General features: G+C 42.9%; 1 protein-coding gene across 4 annotated transcripts in view; it reads right to left on the bottom strand.

Moving 5' to 3' along the window:
* Positions 1 to 3,825: 3,825 nt before the first annotated feature.
* Positions 3,826 to 16,830, bottom strand: part of DLC1 (DLC1 Rho GTPase activating protein) — a 789,115-nt gene continuing 776,110 nt past the window's right edge. For all 4 annotated transcript variants that reach the window (XM_029587197.1, XM_029587192.1, XM_029587194.1 and 1 more), the window contains 3 exons: positions 14,060 to 14,277; positions 7,237 to 7,410; positions 3,826 to 6,112 (listed from right to left, as the gene is read on the bottom strand). In XM_029587197.1, the coding sequence (XP_029443057.1) occupies positions 5,992 to 6,112; positions 7,237 to 7,410; positions 14,060 to 14,277 (513 nt within the window). In that variant the 3' untranslated portion in view covers positions 3,826 to 5,991. The remainder of the gene's footprint in view (positions 6,113 to 7,236; positions 7,411 to 14,059; positions 14,278 to 16,830) is intronic.

The following is a 16,830-nucleotide window of genomic DNA, read 5'->3' as shown; positions in this document are numbered from 1 at the left end:
TTCTGGTTCTACAAAACAAAAGGGAATAGCGACTACAAACCTTCTCTGAGTGGGGACCTGGCATCACCGCCAGCAAGAGCTGAAGTCTGGATAGCTTATCTTGGACTGCAAACCTCCAAGAGGCTGTGGCAAGGTGTCAAGAATGGGAGCAGCAGCTCCAGGGCGTAACCAAAGCAAATGACCTGCAACACCTACTGATCTAAATACTTGGGTTCTCTCCTGTTAAACCAGTTGCAAACAACTGCCTATCTCAGGAAAGCGAATCCACCACGGCCACACATAATTGCCATTGCACCCAGATCCAGAGGAACTGGTGGAACCAGGCCTTGATTTTTTTTTTTCTTTTTGTTCCCAAAAGGACTGACTCTTAACCTTAGCACAGAAAACTGGATGCAAAGATGTAAAGAATTCCAGCAAAATTGCCCAGAACTCATTGTCTGGCTAAGAGGAGTTCTTGAACTGCAGCCTCCACGGAAGCCACAAATGGCAGGGCTCTGAAATTCCCTGTGATCTCCAAGGAACACTTAAAATACTGACACGACCGCAGGTGAGAGTACATGGCCACCTTGCCTCAAAAAATAAAACCGCTCAAGAGGATCTCTCTGATAAGCCACTGCCCACAGTACAGGTTAAGGAAAGTGGTTAAAAACTCCAAAGCCTTAGGGAAAACCTCCCAGGGATTGGCCAGACTGACATGTGCATTCCTGGCAGAAGCAATCCTTAGCAGCTGTGCTCAGACTCACTCACGAACAGGCGTGACCCCTCTCCCTAAACAGTTTGGATCGGGATTCACCTGATCAGGCACTTAAATCGAGGACTGTCCCAACCTCTCAGGTTAACTCTGCTCGATTAGAAGGGCCCTTTAAATAAATAGAAAAGAAAGAAAAATCTAACATGGCCCCAGAGCAGAGACAGTGGTGGTAGCGGGGGGGGGGGGGGGGGGGGGGGGGGGGGGGACCTGGCAGGGGAATGGGGGGCAGAAAGGATCCTACATAGAAACATAGAATTGACAGCAGAAGACGACCAAATGGCCCATCCAGTCTGCCCAGCAGCTTTCACTTATTTTTTTTTCTCATACTTATCTGTTACTCTTGGCCCTTATTAGTAACTTTTTGGTTCTAGTTACCTTCCATCCCTGCCATTGATGTAGAGAGCAGAGCTGGACCTGCATCTAAGTGAAGTATCAGGCTTCATTGGTTCGGGGTAGAAACCGCCGTAACAAGCAAGCTACTCCCCTGCTTTTTTATGGATGCAAATCCTTTTTTCCACATTTCCTCTTGCCGTTGAAGCATAGAGCAAGGTTGGAGTCGCAATAACAGCTCCAGGTAGTAGCCGTCATTCCAGCAAGCCACCCCCATGCCTCTCCTTCATTCACATCCTTTAGACTTTATGGATCCACAGTATTTATCCCATGCCCCTTTGAAATCCTTCACAGTTTTGGTCTTCACCACTTCCTCCGGAAGGGTGTTCCAGGCATCCACCACCCTCTCCATGAAGATACAGCTTTCCTTTTTTTTTTTTTTTTTTTAAATAAAATCCCTTTTTCCCTGGGCTCTAGTCCTCTCTGCGATTAGGACCTGCAAGTCAGGCTCACTCTCCTAGGTGAACCAGGGGCCTGGCCCAAGACTCCATCGGTGCCTGAAGAAAACCTGCTCTACCACCAATGAGGCCTACCATCTGCTGGAGGCAGAGAATACTGGCTCTCTCTGTGCTGTATCACCTCTATACAGTGGTAAGGAATTAAGGGCCAACCCTTTATTTAACCCATCCTGCAAACATTCCAAAATGAGAGGGATCTTAACTAAAAGAGGAAGAACACCTCAATCTCTCGCCAAACCCGCACATAGGAGAACTTTCGTGTTCGTAACAAGGTGGCAGTCACTGCAGTAGAATATCCGCGCTTCAACAAGGGCTATACCGTAAGACAAAACCAAAGTTGGATCTTCATGAAGAGCAGGTCCCTGCTGCAACAGATTCCTGTGTGGCGGAAGACAAAGAGGGGTTTCTTTTTGACTGCTGTGTGGGTGTGTTTCACTTTGTTTGGATTACACATTTTAATAATATAAAATGTTTGGACAATTCTTATTATATACTTTCTATATATAAATATATAGATTTTTTTTTTTTTTATAATTTACTTATTGCCCAATATGTAGTCATGCTTGTTTTCCCTCATAAGGCTTTTCGGCTTGTGCTGAGAATCTGACTTGCTCTAGGAAGGGAGTGTCTCTCCTGCCCACGCTGATGCTTTGGGCTCTTACTCGACAGCACTGTCTGTAAGGTCTTCGTCTGGGACATCAGATCCACAACTATAATAGCTGTCAGTGTCGTGATCCAAGGCCCAGGTAGTGATAAAGCGGGTAATCTGTAATAGACATCTGGTGCACAACTGCAGGCCTTAAACACACCGACTGCATGCTTCTTGGCCTTAGATTTTCTTTTGGAACTTAAAAATTGTTGAATGGCTGTGCCAAGGCAACAGCATGAGAGAAAGGTGCAATAAGGCAGAAAAACTAGACCAAAGAAGGCAAACAGAAAATTCTAGGGAGAAAATGTGTGTACTCCTCATGGTCCAGGCCCCACTTGATTTGGAGAGGGTGCGAGCCTGCCAGCGGGTTTTTTCATCCGCATCCTCAGCCCGAGATTGAGGGCTTTACATGAGGCAGGGTGTATGTGTGGGAAGTCCTGTGCATGCTCAGTAAGACTTCAGCTGAGCTCAGAGAGCTGGGTCTGTGCCGGTACTGTTGGATGAGGTCAACCACCAGCTATAATTGATTCATGTATGCTTGCAGATGGAGAATATGCCGATAAAAAAAAAATACATATCTTTAAGAATTGATATTGTTCCTTTCTACTAGAGTTTCATCTGTAGCAACTGTTAACCATTTAACTAGAGACATCTGAGTATCATGGATGGAATCTGAACCTCAGCACCTTTTCGCTTTTTGTAGTAATTTCTTTGTATTTTAACTCCTTGTTTCTTTTGGAATTTCCACTTTACTATGGGCTATACATTTGCAACAAGTAGGTGATTTTTTTCCTGGAGCTGGAAGGCATTTTCTTTTTTTTTATTTTAATACTAAAATTGTTTCAGTGTTTCATGGTAAACATTCTACAATGATATAAATAAAAACAATTCCTAAATACTTAACCACGACTACAGCCCATTTCTCCTGTGGGATAGAGGAAGTACCTCTGAGGCAAATGGTATGGCAGCATACTTCTGGATCTTGGACTACAAAGCAAGCTTCCAAAAAGGAGGTGGGAGAACAATTCTATTATGACCAAAATACAGTTGAATAAATGACAGCAAATTACTTCCTTCCAAGTGAGGAATCTCCATTCCAGTTTTCACATCTAAAATGACATACAATGAGATTATGTTTCTGTAGAGAGAGAAGCACATGGACTGTTTTCACTTAGTAACAGTAAATGATGGCAGAGCATGACCAAATTGGCCCATCCAGTCTGTGTAACTGCAAGCCTTATACTAAGGGTAGACACACGTATCAATTCCCATACTTAATGCAACTGTAGCTTCCCATCCCCACTGCCCTCCATCAATCCCATGCATGCCCAAAATATGTTAAAATACTAGCCTCCACCAATTCCTCTGGTAGGCCATTTCAGGCCTTGTCATTTTCCTCTATGATTCTTATAAGGCCCCTTCAATGTCTTATTATCATGTTTCCTAATTATCTGCACAGCTACTGCAACCAGCAAAATCATTGTTCAAAATATCCGTCCCCCATGCTTTTATGTTTTGCAGTCTCCATTGGAAAGACAATTTATAATGTAATTAAAATTATAGTGAGGCACATGATATGATGTTCCCTCCATTTTCAACATTTAATAGTGCACTTGATTATATTATGTACAAAAAACATACACAGCAAGTTATAAACCTTTTCCTATGCCCTTTACACTTTGATCTTAATCACCGAAAGCATATTTACAAACAAACAAAAAAAAAAAAGCCTAGAGGTACAAAAAAATAATGTATATTTGAGGTATAAATACAAGTATATTTTAAATAATTATCTTTAACATGCGTTATCTATGCTCAACAGTACACGGTGGACAAGCAATACAAGTTCCAACAGAATGGTATGTACAATATAAAATTAACACATTAAAAGAAACTTTATAAACTGAATAAGGTTTATATATTTAAGAACACCAATACTGGAATTGTTAAAGGTTTCAGGTTCTAACAAAAATTCTTCATAAAAAAATGTTGAAATACTGACAATGGTTAAAAAAAAAAAAAATCCTTCTTTCAACTGTCACTCATACACTATCCACTTTGGAACAGTACAAAAATTAACTTATGGCAAGTACTGCACCTCTCATCTCGTTCCTCATCAATTCTACAGTAAAACCTGTATAAAAAGCAATTCAGGAGGGCCTCCCTCCTCTGTGTCACTATAGCTACTGCCATATAGGATTGTCATTGAGGCGCATCCCTGGGTCTAAAAAGACAGACAATCAACGATGGTCAAAAGATAACACAAGCTTTCAGGAAAAAAACCCAAAAAGATAAAAGATAAAATTCAAATGTAGCTTCCTTTAAAAAAAAAAAAATAAAAAAATTATATATATATATATAAAAAACCTTACAGGAACATGGATGCTTTCTGAGGGGGGCACTGCATCCCTTAAGTCTAAAATATCCCTATACAATATTTAGATAAATAAGACATATAGCGCTCTGGAATTTGCTCATTATTACACTTAGTCAGGAGTACATGCAACAACATTTATTTTTTAGGAGATACACCACAAATGTCTGCATTTGGACCGTGGCCAGATGAGATTTGATTCCGAAGCTAAGTTGCACAAAAACTGCTTCACTGCAGGAAGCAAATGTGTCAATCTACAAAGGTTTGCGAATGAACTAAGAAAGGGGAAATAAGTAAGGTGGTCTCCGAACAATGGTTTTAAAACATTTCCCAATGAAAGAGGTGGTTTGGCCATGCATTAGAAATCTCAGGTTTTTATCCTGCTAGCCATCCAAATATGAACCCGCCAGAGTAAGCAGGGCTGGACTGCTTGCTCTGGTGAAAAAAAGTGTCAAACTTCATGCATTTTCTACTTTTTCCACAATTACTACATTTAATATTTTTACGTGTGACATATCTAAAACCTCAAAACCCCTAGTTATGGAAAGTGATCACAAACTTGGTAGAAATTCCAGTTATTTGTGCTGGATGAGGATTTGTCAATAATGATCCAAAGACTTAAAAGCAAAATATAATTTAAAAAGAATCTGGGAACACCAAAAGGTAACAAAGTTCCTCTGACCTATTTTGCTTCTGATTTTACCAGGCTCTAATTTTGGGTTTTGGAATTAGGACCAAGGCCCGTGATCACAACAGTCCTCTTGATCTGAAACTCCTGTTCTGTATAAGCTAATAAAATCCAGGTTAGACTACATCAAAATCATTTTGTCTGTTCTGCCAGTGTACCAGACACCATGCTTCAACTTATAATAATCCATTCAATACCAAAAACACTCATTCACACACTTGTGTCTGTGCAAATCTTTCCTGATCTCAGTGAGAACACATTGAAGAGTACCAGTTAGTCCAGTGGATACACCAGTCCTTCAAAGCACTAACATGACATACGCATACAAAGTGAATATCATACAGGAATGTAGTATTTTCATATTATTCCACAATATATATTCTGCTTTGTGGGGTTTTGCTTCTCAGAAGCTATTCAATCTAATACAATAAAATATACATTTGTTTTGCATGTTGAGAATCCAGAGAGAGTCTTGTTTTCCAGTCAAGACCTATAGGCCTCGCGAGGACAAGCAGCAGCTTTAAAGTGTACGGTATTGCCAGTCTTCCAATAACTTGCACAGTCCAACTCGTGGTACTATTTGTCAAAGAAGTGACTTGCAAAGCTTCGAAGCTGCCCGTCACCAGTTCTCAGGGACATACATTTGGATGTGTTGAATGCACGGTGGCTCTCCTTCAGCGGTCACCTTGTTCTCGCTTCTTTGGTCTCAGGCATCCGATGAGTAAACGAGTCCCGTAGCTTGACGATTTCAGCTGCACACAAATGCCCAAACACCTTGTTGTACCATTCTGGCATATGGCCCCTAGTGTACAGAAACAAAACAAGTCACATCAGGTGACAGCGCTAAAGGAAACTAGAAACAGTAGATTAAGTACTTGCTAGCTACTGACAATGCTTTCTGAGCATTGTTGAGGATGGAATTGTTTTGTTTTTTTAAACTTGTGGTGCACAGTGTTAATCTTTTACTTGCTAGTCCAGACAGGCAAATGTATTAAAGATTTTTTTTTTTGGTGTTTAAGTTCTGTAGATAGAGCTTAGGAGCCCTATAAACATTCTAATGACTGTTGTAACATTCCATAACATGCTTTTCCCGGAATGCAATGACAACAATGTAAAGCTTCTTGCTGTTGTTATGTTTATCTGTAAACAGATATGATGTCGCCAACGAATGTCGGTCTAGAAAAAAAAACTTTAAATAACAGGGCCTGAATGAAACGTTAGCTAGAAAGCGCAAATTTGAGCTACTGGGGATTTGTTCTACTCAGTTTGGGGAAAAGTATTGCGAGTTGGCTTAAATTTACCAAGTTTTTTTTTTCCCCACCCCCATACACACAAAATGAGGGAAAGCCTTTGTAAATATGACCCTTGGATATAAAAAGTTGAACATAAATAAACAGGTAATGTGTGGAAAAAGCTCTCTCCATTACAATACCTGTATCTCTTAAGAACCCAGGATCATCCAAAACTAAGTTGCTATCAGAGGTGAACGGAGAGCCTAAGGGACGCAGAACAAAAATCCTATGGAGGAGCAGCGTCAGTGTGACCTTATCAGACTGTGCATGGCCCGTCATGCCTCAGAAGAGTTTTGAAAAGCACAGCCCTGGGGTGTGTTCACAGGTACGGCACAGAGTGGCTGCCAAGACATTCTTTAAATTGCTAATATAAATGCCAATCCGATTACAGAGAGGAAAGTCAGCACACTGCCAACATCAGACAGGAAATGAGCATCTTCTTGTGTCACTCCTTCAAGTGATACTGCACCAATTAGTCCCATGTAGCATGCATGACCATTGCCTAGCTAGGAATACTTCTTTTGCACCTACAAAGCTATGGCAGAGGCCACAGGTATCACAGTAATGAAGCACTTTCTAAAAATTATTTTTTTGTCAAAGAAAATTCTGTCCCATTGAGAATGCAACAGTGTACCTTAAATCAGTTCTGCACACGTAAGTGAGTTTGCATTTTCCCGTCCCACAGGGCTCGAGTAGGTGCGTGGACATGAGCACATTAACCCTCACTCCAGCAATGGGTGCCTGGTCGTGATCCACTGAGGTGACCAACAGCACACAAGCTCCCTTTGGTAAATTTGTTCTCCAAGTTCTGTCAAAATAAAAGCAGGCAAGCTGTTAACATAGGACATACAGGCATCCTCTGTTCTTTGTGAGGTTCTCTCCTTCCTCCTCTAGAATGTGCTGGAGGGGGATCTGGAGCAGTGGGATCCTACATATGTTTGGTGGTCTTGTAAGTGGGAGCAGGACTTCTGGAGCAGAGTGGAGTGCAAAAGAAAGAAAATGCTAGGCGAGGGGAGTGTGACTAACATTAGGAGGCAAATTCTAACACATGCTATGCAATCAATTGATTCATACAGGCAGATTTTCTGTATTTACGTTTTGGAGGACATCACCACTAAAGGCACACTGACGCAAACAACTTCATGGCACTGCCATGAATTGACAAACTGGTGCATATGCTAAGGAATAGCTCTTCAGTGTATGATTAAATATAGGTGAGATACTGCGCTTATTTCAATGCATCACCCTTATGAGCGAGATATACTATTATACATGACAGCTTATCTGAGCTCTTAGCTTTCTGATGTTATAGATTTATCTCTGCTTTGTTAAAAGATTTTAATAAAACTTTTTTATACTACCAAAATAAAAATAGTTTGAAGAAAAAGAACTTAAAATAAACCTGAATATATGGTACATACACACACACTTTAAATCAATGTAAATACACTACAAATTGACATCTCCAATTAGAACTAAAGCTAACAGGTGCGGCAGATTTGCATGTCACACTTTCTCACCTGCTGCTATCTACAGACTATTTCAAAATTGATCAAGGAGTCCTAGTTTTCAAAATTTTCACTTATGTCTTCCTTTTATTTTTATAGTGAAAATTTGAAAAATAGCTTAGTGTAGGGTACTTTTTTTTTTTAAAAACCTTTATACATTTTTGTAAAGGTGTAACAAAACAGCAGAATCACTTTACAATGCTATTTGTAACAATAACCCCCCCAAGAGATCAGATAGGGAGCACAAATTCAGAGATAATGCAGATGTTGACCCAGAGTGTCTAGCAATAAAACTGAAAGCATTCCCACCTTCCTCTCCCCTCCCTGACCTCCCCCCCCCTCTCCCTGAGCACTGTCCAGTATAGTCCAGAAACAACAGACTGTGTAGGCATCTATCCTGGACTGTCATGGGGTTAGAGATCTGTAACACGCTGCATCTGTGAATCCTTGGGGTAATATGGCTTGTGTTTTCCTAGACGTCAAGTGAATGGGGTCCTTGATGAAAAGTCCCTCAGTGAACCCGGGGGTCATCTTTGCTTAAAGACACTACTGACTGGAAAGGATGAAGCGTGTGGCATTCCCATACAAGGGTACCATCATGTTGTCGAGTCCAGAATTTTGCTGTGAGCTCGATGATTAAGAGAGAGCAGGTATGGATTTCATATATCCAGGTACTGATCATATCTCTTGCTAGATGAGGAGGTCTTTGCTGATAAGTGCTCATAAACGGCCAACTTGTATAATTTCAACTGCCAGTGTGTTAACAACGGAGGCTCTTTAACCAACCACTGAGTAAGGATTGTCTGTTTCACCAGTAAAAGAGCCTTACTAAGAAAGCTGCATTGAGCTTGAAGGCGCACCCCTGGCACTGTTTCCCTGATGAGACACAATAAGCATAATTTCGGATCCATGGGTAAGTCCAACGCAAGAAGGCTGCTGAGGTAACGGAGGGCCTTAACCCAGAACTGCCGGATGAAGTTACATTCCTAGAAATTGTGGTGTAGAGCTGCTCTGTCCGCATCGCATTTGAGGCAAGTCTGTGATGCAATTTCCATTTGTAGGCCAAAAGGGGAGGAACGTAGGTTCTATGCAAAAGTTTGTATTGGGTTTCCCTCAGTTGCACATTTTCCACACATTTAGCTATGTGAGTTGGGAAGCGGGAATCGGACTGTTTAGATCTTGAGTCCACAGCTCTGCTAACTTAGCAATCCTGTCTGATGTGCTCAAGAGAAGGAGTTTTTTCACCATACCCGAGCATGATATACGTTGAGATTGTGGTGTGAAAAACCATTTCAAGGTACTCTAACTGGTGACTACGGTAGAGTGGCTTTTCCACATTTGTAGGAAGTGGCAAATTTGTAAGTAGGTGAAAAATCCAGTATGGGATAGCCCATATGTTGTTTGTAATTCTGTAAAGGATTGAAGCTGGTTTCCATTGGGGGTCAACCAGTTGGTGAATGTGTGTAAGGCCAGCTGCTTTCCATAGAGTGAACACAGAGTTTTCTCAACTGGGAGAGAATGTCGGTAGCCCCCTAATGGTTGCAAAAGTTAACGTATGCCATGAGACATGTAGTTGGGAACATAATATTTTCCACGCAGAACGGCATGCCATAACGAAGGGAAATTCTCGAACATGGGGGGTGGGGGGGGGGGGCAGGGCAGCCCTCGGAGCTACAAGTAAGTTGCACAATTCAAAGGGCTGACACCAGTCCCGAAGCAGATTTTTGGGCGTCAGAATGTCTGTGGCACCCATCCAATCTCGGAGGTAACAGAGCAAGTTGGCAACATTATATACATGAATGTTGGGGCACATCAGACCTCCCTTCAGCCAATGGACGCATTAGCACTACCAGGCCAATTCATGCTTTTTTATTTCGCCAGAGGAAGCCTCGAAGCGCCTTGTTTAATTCTGTGACATGCAGATGCTGAATCCATACTGGTAGCATGTGTATAACGTATAGCCACTTGGGCAGTTCAATCATTTTGAAGAGCTTTATTCGTCCAGATAAGGATAAAGGAAGGGTCATCCAATCTTTCAATTTCTGTTTGGTCTTAGTGATTCACAGATTTGGGGGCCGGAAGTATGCTATACCCCTTGTTTGTCTTTTAGGGCTGCAATGAACGCCGTTCCCCATTGGGCTCAGACCTGGTTCTCTAGTAATTTGCCCATTTTATTTCCAAATCTATATAGCTTATGCGAATAGTAGAGTATATCTTGTGCATCCTACGATGGATATAACAGTTTAACGTGTTCAACAGATCTTAGTAGTTCTGTTTAGCTTGGCTGGTGGGCTGTGCCACGAGCCTTCATTTCGCCATTTGGACTTCTTTCCCTAGAGCTATAAGCTGTTTGCTGGCTAACTTCCTCTGCCTGACTACATACACAAATTATTTCCCCTCTCATTGTGGCTTTACCGGCCTCCCAAAACAGGGTCGGATTGTCCTGATGTTGTGAATTGTGATACCTGTAATTTTCCCATTTTTCCTGGAGAAAGGCTCTAAAGCTGTTATCTTCAGAAAAGTGTCTGGGAAGCACCACCTAGGCTGAGCCTGTTGAGGGCCTTTTATATGTGCATCTATCCATATCATAGCGTGGTCTGAACATTCTTCGGGGCCTATCTCCGCTATCCCAATTTTGTCAAAACAGTGGGGAGAGACTAGGATATAGTCTATTCTGGACACAGAATTATGGGCACGAGCTGTGTGTATAGTCTCTCTGTTCAGGATGCAGGATCCTCCAGGGGTCTGCCAGTTGTAGGTTTTGGCAAAGATGCGGTATTCCCTTATGTATTGTCGCTCTCAAGTGTGACTGTGGGTTGGAACGGTCTAATCCCGGGTCCATCACTTGGTTAAAATCCCCGGCTATGATTACAAACCCCTTTTTGTTTAACATAATGGTTTGTGCTAAGTTTTTATAAAGACAGTGCTGATACGAGTTTGGGGCATAGACACTACAGAGGGTGACTTCGACACCAAATAGTTTCCCCGTCACTATTACATAACGGCCCTTATTATCAGAAACAAGCCGTTAAGCCCGTTAAAACGGGCTACATCCCTCTGTCTCTCACCTCCCCCTCTTTCTCTCTCCCCTCACTCTTCACCACCCCCTCCCTCATCCACTCCTCCCCACCCTCCCTCTCCTATCACTCAGTCCCTCCCTCCCACTCAGTCTCACTCACTCCCTCCTCTCTCCCTCCCTCTCACTCACTCAGTCCCACTCACTCTCACTCAGTCCCCACTCCCTCCGTCCTCTCCCTCAGTCCCACTCCCTCACTCAATCCCTCCCTCCCACTCAGTCACTCCCTCCCCCCTCCCTCTCACTCACTCAGTCCCACTCACTCTCCCTCAGTCCCACTCCCTCCCTCTCTCTCCCAGTCCCACTCCCTCCCTCAGTCCCCCCTCTCCCAGTCCCACTCCCTCCCTCAGTCCCACTCCCTCCCCCTCACTCTCTCTCTCCGTCCCTCCCTCCCACTCAGTCCGTCCCTCCCTCTCTCTCTCTTCTCCCTCCCTCGCTACCGCCCGCTACCGCCGTCGCCCGCTACCGCTGTCGCCACCGCCGCCGCCATTTTTTTTTCTTTCTGAAGCTGCCTCAGAGCGACGTGCTCGCCCGCACATGCGCGGTAGAGCTGGTCTCTACTGCGCATTTGCGGGCCGTCGGTCACAGGCCATTTATAAGGTAGATTATATGGGCTTCCTCAAAAACGGTGTGCTTCCCTAGCAAGACTGAAACTCCCTCTTTACTGTTCTGTGCAGGGGAGTAAAACACTGTCCCCACCCAATCCCGGGATAATTTTTGACTTTCTACCGCTGTTAAATGCGTCTCTTGCAAGAATGCGATTTTTGCTTTATGCCAGCACAACGACTGCAGTATTTTTGCCTTTTTTCAGGAGATCCAAGACCTGCTACATTCCATGATATACATCTTAGCCTTTCAGCCAGTCCTTATGCAGAGTGGTAACGTAATTGCTAATAGTTCCGCATATGGAAAACCATGTGGCACATCCCTCCCAGCCTAGAGGTGTCGCCACTGGGTCGACTGTGTAACCCGGTTGTGTCCGCGTCTGTCTTGGGAATTTATGAATGTATCCCCAGTATTGAAAGTGACGCTTATGTAGAAAAACCTCAGCGCTACCCCGTTTTCCATCCCCATCCCCACCCCCTCCCCTTAACCCCAAACCCAACAGCGTATATTCGTGCACATCCTCATTATAACGGAGGTAGGAGACCACCTGATTAACCCTACTGGCTCCCCCGCCAGATTGTGGGAAGTACTATGAGTGGGCCAGACCTTGTAGCAGTAAATGAACCATCTTTTCTAAAGCAACACTTTTTTTTTTTTTTGAAACTTTCTTTATTGAAATTTTTAACATTTTTCAACCAAACAGTGCACAAGGGTTGTGGATTTGTTGTAGTCTAAAGCAACACTTTTTAACAAGATATGTAAAAAACAGAGTAAGAGAAACAGTAACATGTACCAATGGTGGGTGGAAAGATTTAGAATATGGCTTCTATATTTTTCACCGTGAGTCCAAGGTTCCTGCTATAAATTGTTGAACTGCCTCCACAAGAGTCAAAGCTTCGCCAGGTCCCATTTTGCTCCATCCGGAGCTTGGCTGGATACTGTAGCATGAATTTAACTTTTAAACAGCTTTGCACAGATAGGGGAGAATTCCCGATGTTTAGCAGAGAGCGCTGCGGCGTAATCTTGAAACGTCATTATATTAATGCCTTCATAGGCCAGATGAGTACTGCGCCTAAAAGCCTGGAGTATTGCTGTTTTGTGGCAGAAATTCAGGAATCTCGCTATCACCACCCTAGGCTTCGTAGCTTCCAATTTCCTTGTCCCCTGTCTGTGTGCTCTTTCAATAATCACGCTGCCTGTAAGCTCTGTTAAGCCAAGCTCCTGTATTAACCACGTTTCCAGGGCCTTCGCCAGCTCTCTCTCAGGAACAGCCTCTGGGATCCCCACAAAACCTCAAGTTATTCCTTCTTGATCTATTCTCCAAGTCTTCCACTTTATATTCAAGTGCAGTCACTTCCTTAACCAGCACTTCTTGTTTTTGTATTAAATTCCAAGCTGTAAAGCCTCCAAGTTTATAGTCCTTGTTCAATGTAACTTTCTTGCTCTCTTTTTGATTATAACTTATTGTTCCGTTTTTTTTTGTTTTTTTTTTTGTTACAAGTTTCTATCCCTCGTTCGATGTAAACCGATCTGATATGGTATTCAACCATGAAGCTCGGTATAGAAAAATGTGAAATAAATAAATAAAATAAATAAATTCTGGGTCTCTGTTTCTACATCTGCTACTTGATTTTTAAATTTCTTGTAATGATTCACATTACCTGCGCTGATTCTCTGAGCCAAGTCGGTAAATTGGGGTTCCAGCTACAGCATTACAGCCTGAGTAACAACCCCCATGGGATCTGACTTGTCTGCCTGCACGCTGGGGCTCAGAGTTCTGGCGGCCATTTTTCCCCTTGGTCTGCTGACCCATTGTTTCCCTTCTCTATGGTTTCGCCGCCATCCCTGGCTCACTGCTGCTAAAAAAAACGAGTCACTCTTCTTCTGAGATGGACTCGATTCTGCTGGGGCCGCCATGATGCGTTTTTTTGCGATTTTCAGGCTGGTTTGAGGGTTATGCGGCGGGGGAGCCAGGAGCGTGGTCTGCTTGCTGCCTACCCGCTCATCGGGTCACGAGGTCTCGTAGTGTACATTTTTCAAGTTTGGTAGCTCCAGCAAGTAAATGCTGTACTGAGAACCAGTAAGAATAATACTGCTCCCTATTGATACATTTTTATACCAGAGTCTGCAGACCATATTTTCCCGTTGTATAATCAAATATGGTTGTGATGCAAGCAGAAGACATGGAAGATGTAAATACATTTGATTATACAACGGGAAAATATGATTTCTCTTACATAAACAAAAGCCAGCAAATCCATGTTTACCTTAGAACCACATAGTCTCTGGCCGGGTGCGGGGCCATGCTGTTTTGGACATACTGGTATATCTCAGTCTGGCTGTCCAAGGTTTCTATCACTTTGGAATCCATGAGATCTTCATCCCAGAGATGCTGCTCTTTCAGCAAACGACTCAAGACTTCCTCCGGCACAGCTGGGATTTCAATAGTGGACTTCCACAGTCGCAGAGGGGGTCCTTCACACACCTGGAGACAGAAGGCAGCAGAAGCATAGTAAAAAGAGCTCCTGGGCAGACATGTTTGCATTCCAGACTCTGTTACAAAAATCACACGACATGAGAAATTCCATGTACTAGGATTTCAATTTTTTTTTATTTTTTTTTAAATAAAGTCTGTTGGTTTCACAATAGCTTGTTTTAGACAAAACTCTAAAGCAAAAGCGACTCCAAAAGTCTCCATCACTGGAGACAAAAGTATCCATTGTTGTTTCAGTGCTGGTCTGAACATTCAACATCTGACCAGACCAGCATATTTACTTTATTTATTTAAAGCTTTTTTATACAGACATTCGTTTGCACATCACATCGGTTTAAACACACACACACATATATATAGTTTATATGCAGAATATGCACATTCACTTAAGTACTATTTTATTTGCAACATTAAAAAAACAAAAAAAGAAAACTGTGCAGTGCTTTTATATTTATATGACCAAAGATTACAATATATTGACACTTAAATTAGCATAAGTCACAGTATGTGTGCTGCTGAGATATGATGATCAAACAAATTATATAGAAAAATGGTGTTTCGATTCTGTAGTAAAAATTAAGAGGATAACTATAAAATGAGTGTGCGTGAGTGCACATGTGCTAGTATTTACTATCGCTCACACCAAGTGCGTGCACATTATATAAAATATGCCTCTTCGCATACATGCTCCTAATTTTAAGCACTTGCATGAGGACATGATATTTGCATATTTTCCTTAGCATTTGTAGGCTTTTACACACACAAATCACATTTTGTAACATGCACACATGCAGGAAATGACCAGTTTAACCAATTAGTCCACCAGTTTTCCCCAGTCTCTAGGTGATCTAAACCCCCCCGATTATTCAGCTTGCACTCCCCCATTTAATCTGACCCTTCATCTAGTCAGTAATTGGCTATAAAGAGTGTTATTCTGACTTACACCTGTCAAACAGCAGAAGTAAATATGCGCAGTTAACAGCCATATGCACGCTGCTTGCGTTGGTTATGAAATAGCAACTTATGCACGTAACTTGTTTCCCCTGCCCTGGAATATCCCTATCCCGCCCATTTTTCACGCATGCCAATTTATTTATGCGCCAATACTTGAGCGCATACGTCCAAGGTTTATAAAATAGGATTGACGCGCAAATGTGTTTGTAGGGGCAAATGCATAGTCTTCACAGGGTTGAATATGGGGAAATTACTTACCTGATAATTTTGATTCCTTAGTGTAGACAGATGGACTCAGGACCAATGGGTTATGTGCTCCCCTGCTAGCAGATGATAGACTGAGTCAGGTTTCAAAGCTGACATCACCCTAGATACAACCCTGCAGTGACCCCAGCCCTTCAGTATTTTCTTCAAAAGCCACTGTGGACATACTATTGAAAACATTTGATTTAAAATGATTAAAAATGGATAACCATAACTATACTCAACCAAACACTGAACCCCAGTAAGAATATAGATGCCCTGATATAGGGATTGGATGACAGCTTAACTGTAATCTCTTGGAATCAATATCCACTCCAAGGGCGAATCCTTGACACTGTTCTTGGGCAGCTGTGGGCGGGATGCTGAGTCCATCTGTCTACACTAAGGAAAATGGAATTATCAGGCAAGTAATTTCTCCGTTTCCTAGCGTGTAGCCAGATGGACCCAGGACCAATGGGATGTACAAAGGCTACTCCCGATCGGGACAGGAGGCTGCCCACAGTCCGGTTAACACCGCCCTTGCAAAGGCTGAATAATCTTGTGCCTGTATGTCCAGGTGTTAGAACCTGGAGAAGGTGTGCAAGGAGGACCATGTCACTGATTGGCAGATATCGATGGAAGCAGCAGTCTAGCTTTCACCCATGAGACCGCCTGAGCCCTAGTGGAATGAGTTTTAACCTGAGAAGGTAATGGCTTTCTTGCCTCCACATAGGCTCGTGTGACCACCTCCTTAATCCCGTGATCTATGGTAGCCGCAAAGCTAGTTCGTCCCACTTCCTTCCACTATGAAGGACAGGCAGTCCGTCTTTCAGACCGGGTCTGAAACTTCCAGATACTGCACTAAAAGTCTACTAACATTCAAATGATGGAGGAGGCGGTATTCTTCCACGTCCTTGTGCTTATCTAGAGATTGCAACGAAATGGACTGATTCAAATGAAACTCAGAGACCATCTTGGGCAAGAAGGATGGAACAATACGAAGTTGTAATGCTCCTAGAGTCATCTGAAGGAATGGATCCAGACACGACAATGTTTGTAGTTCAGAGATGAGACGTGCCAAGCATATAGCCAACAGGAACACCATTTTCAAGGTTAATAAACACAAGGAAAGACTGCACAGCGGCTGAAAGGAGGGCCCAGCCAAAAATTCTAATACTAGATTAAGATTCCACAAGGGAACCAGCCACCAGAGAGGTGGCCGGGGGTATTTTGCCCCTTTTAGAAAATGGGCCACGTCCAGATGAGCTGACAAGTGGGTTCTGTTCACCTTGCTCCTGAAACAGGAGAGAGACACTTCCTGCACCTTCAAGGACTTAAGGGTCAAAC

The sequence above is a fragment of the Rhinatrema bivittatum genome, chromosome 1 (assembly GCF_901001135.1).
Source record: "Rhinatrema bivittatum chromosome 1, aRhiBiv1.1, whole genome shotgun sequence".
NCBI lineage: Eukaryota > Metazoa > Chordata > Amphibia > Gymnophiona > Rhinatrematidae > Rhinatrema > Rhinatrema bivittatum.
Note: the sequence above shows the minus strand (reverse complement) of the source record. Positions and strands in the feature narration are given on the sequence as shown.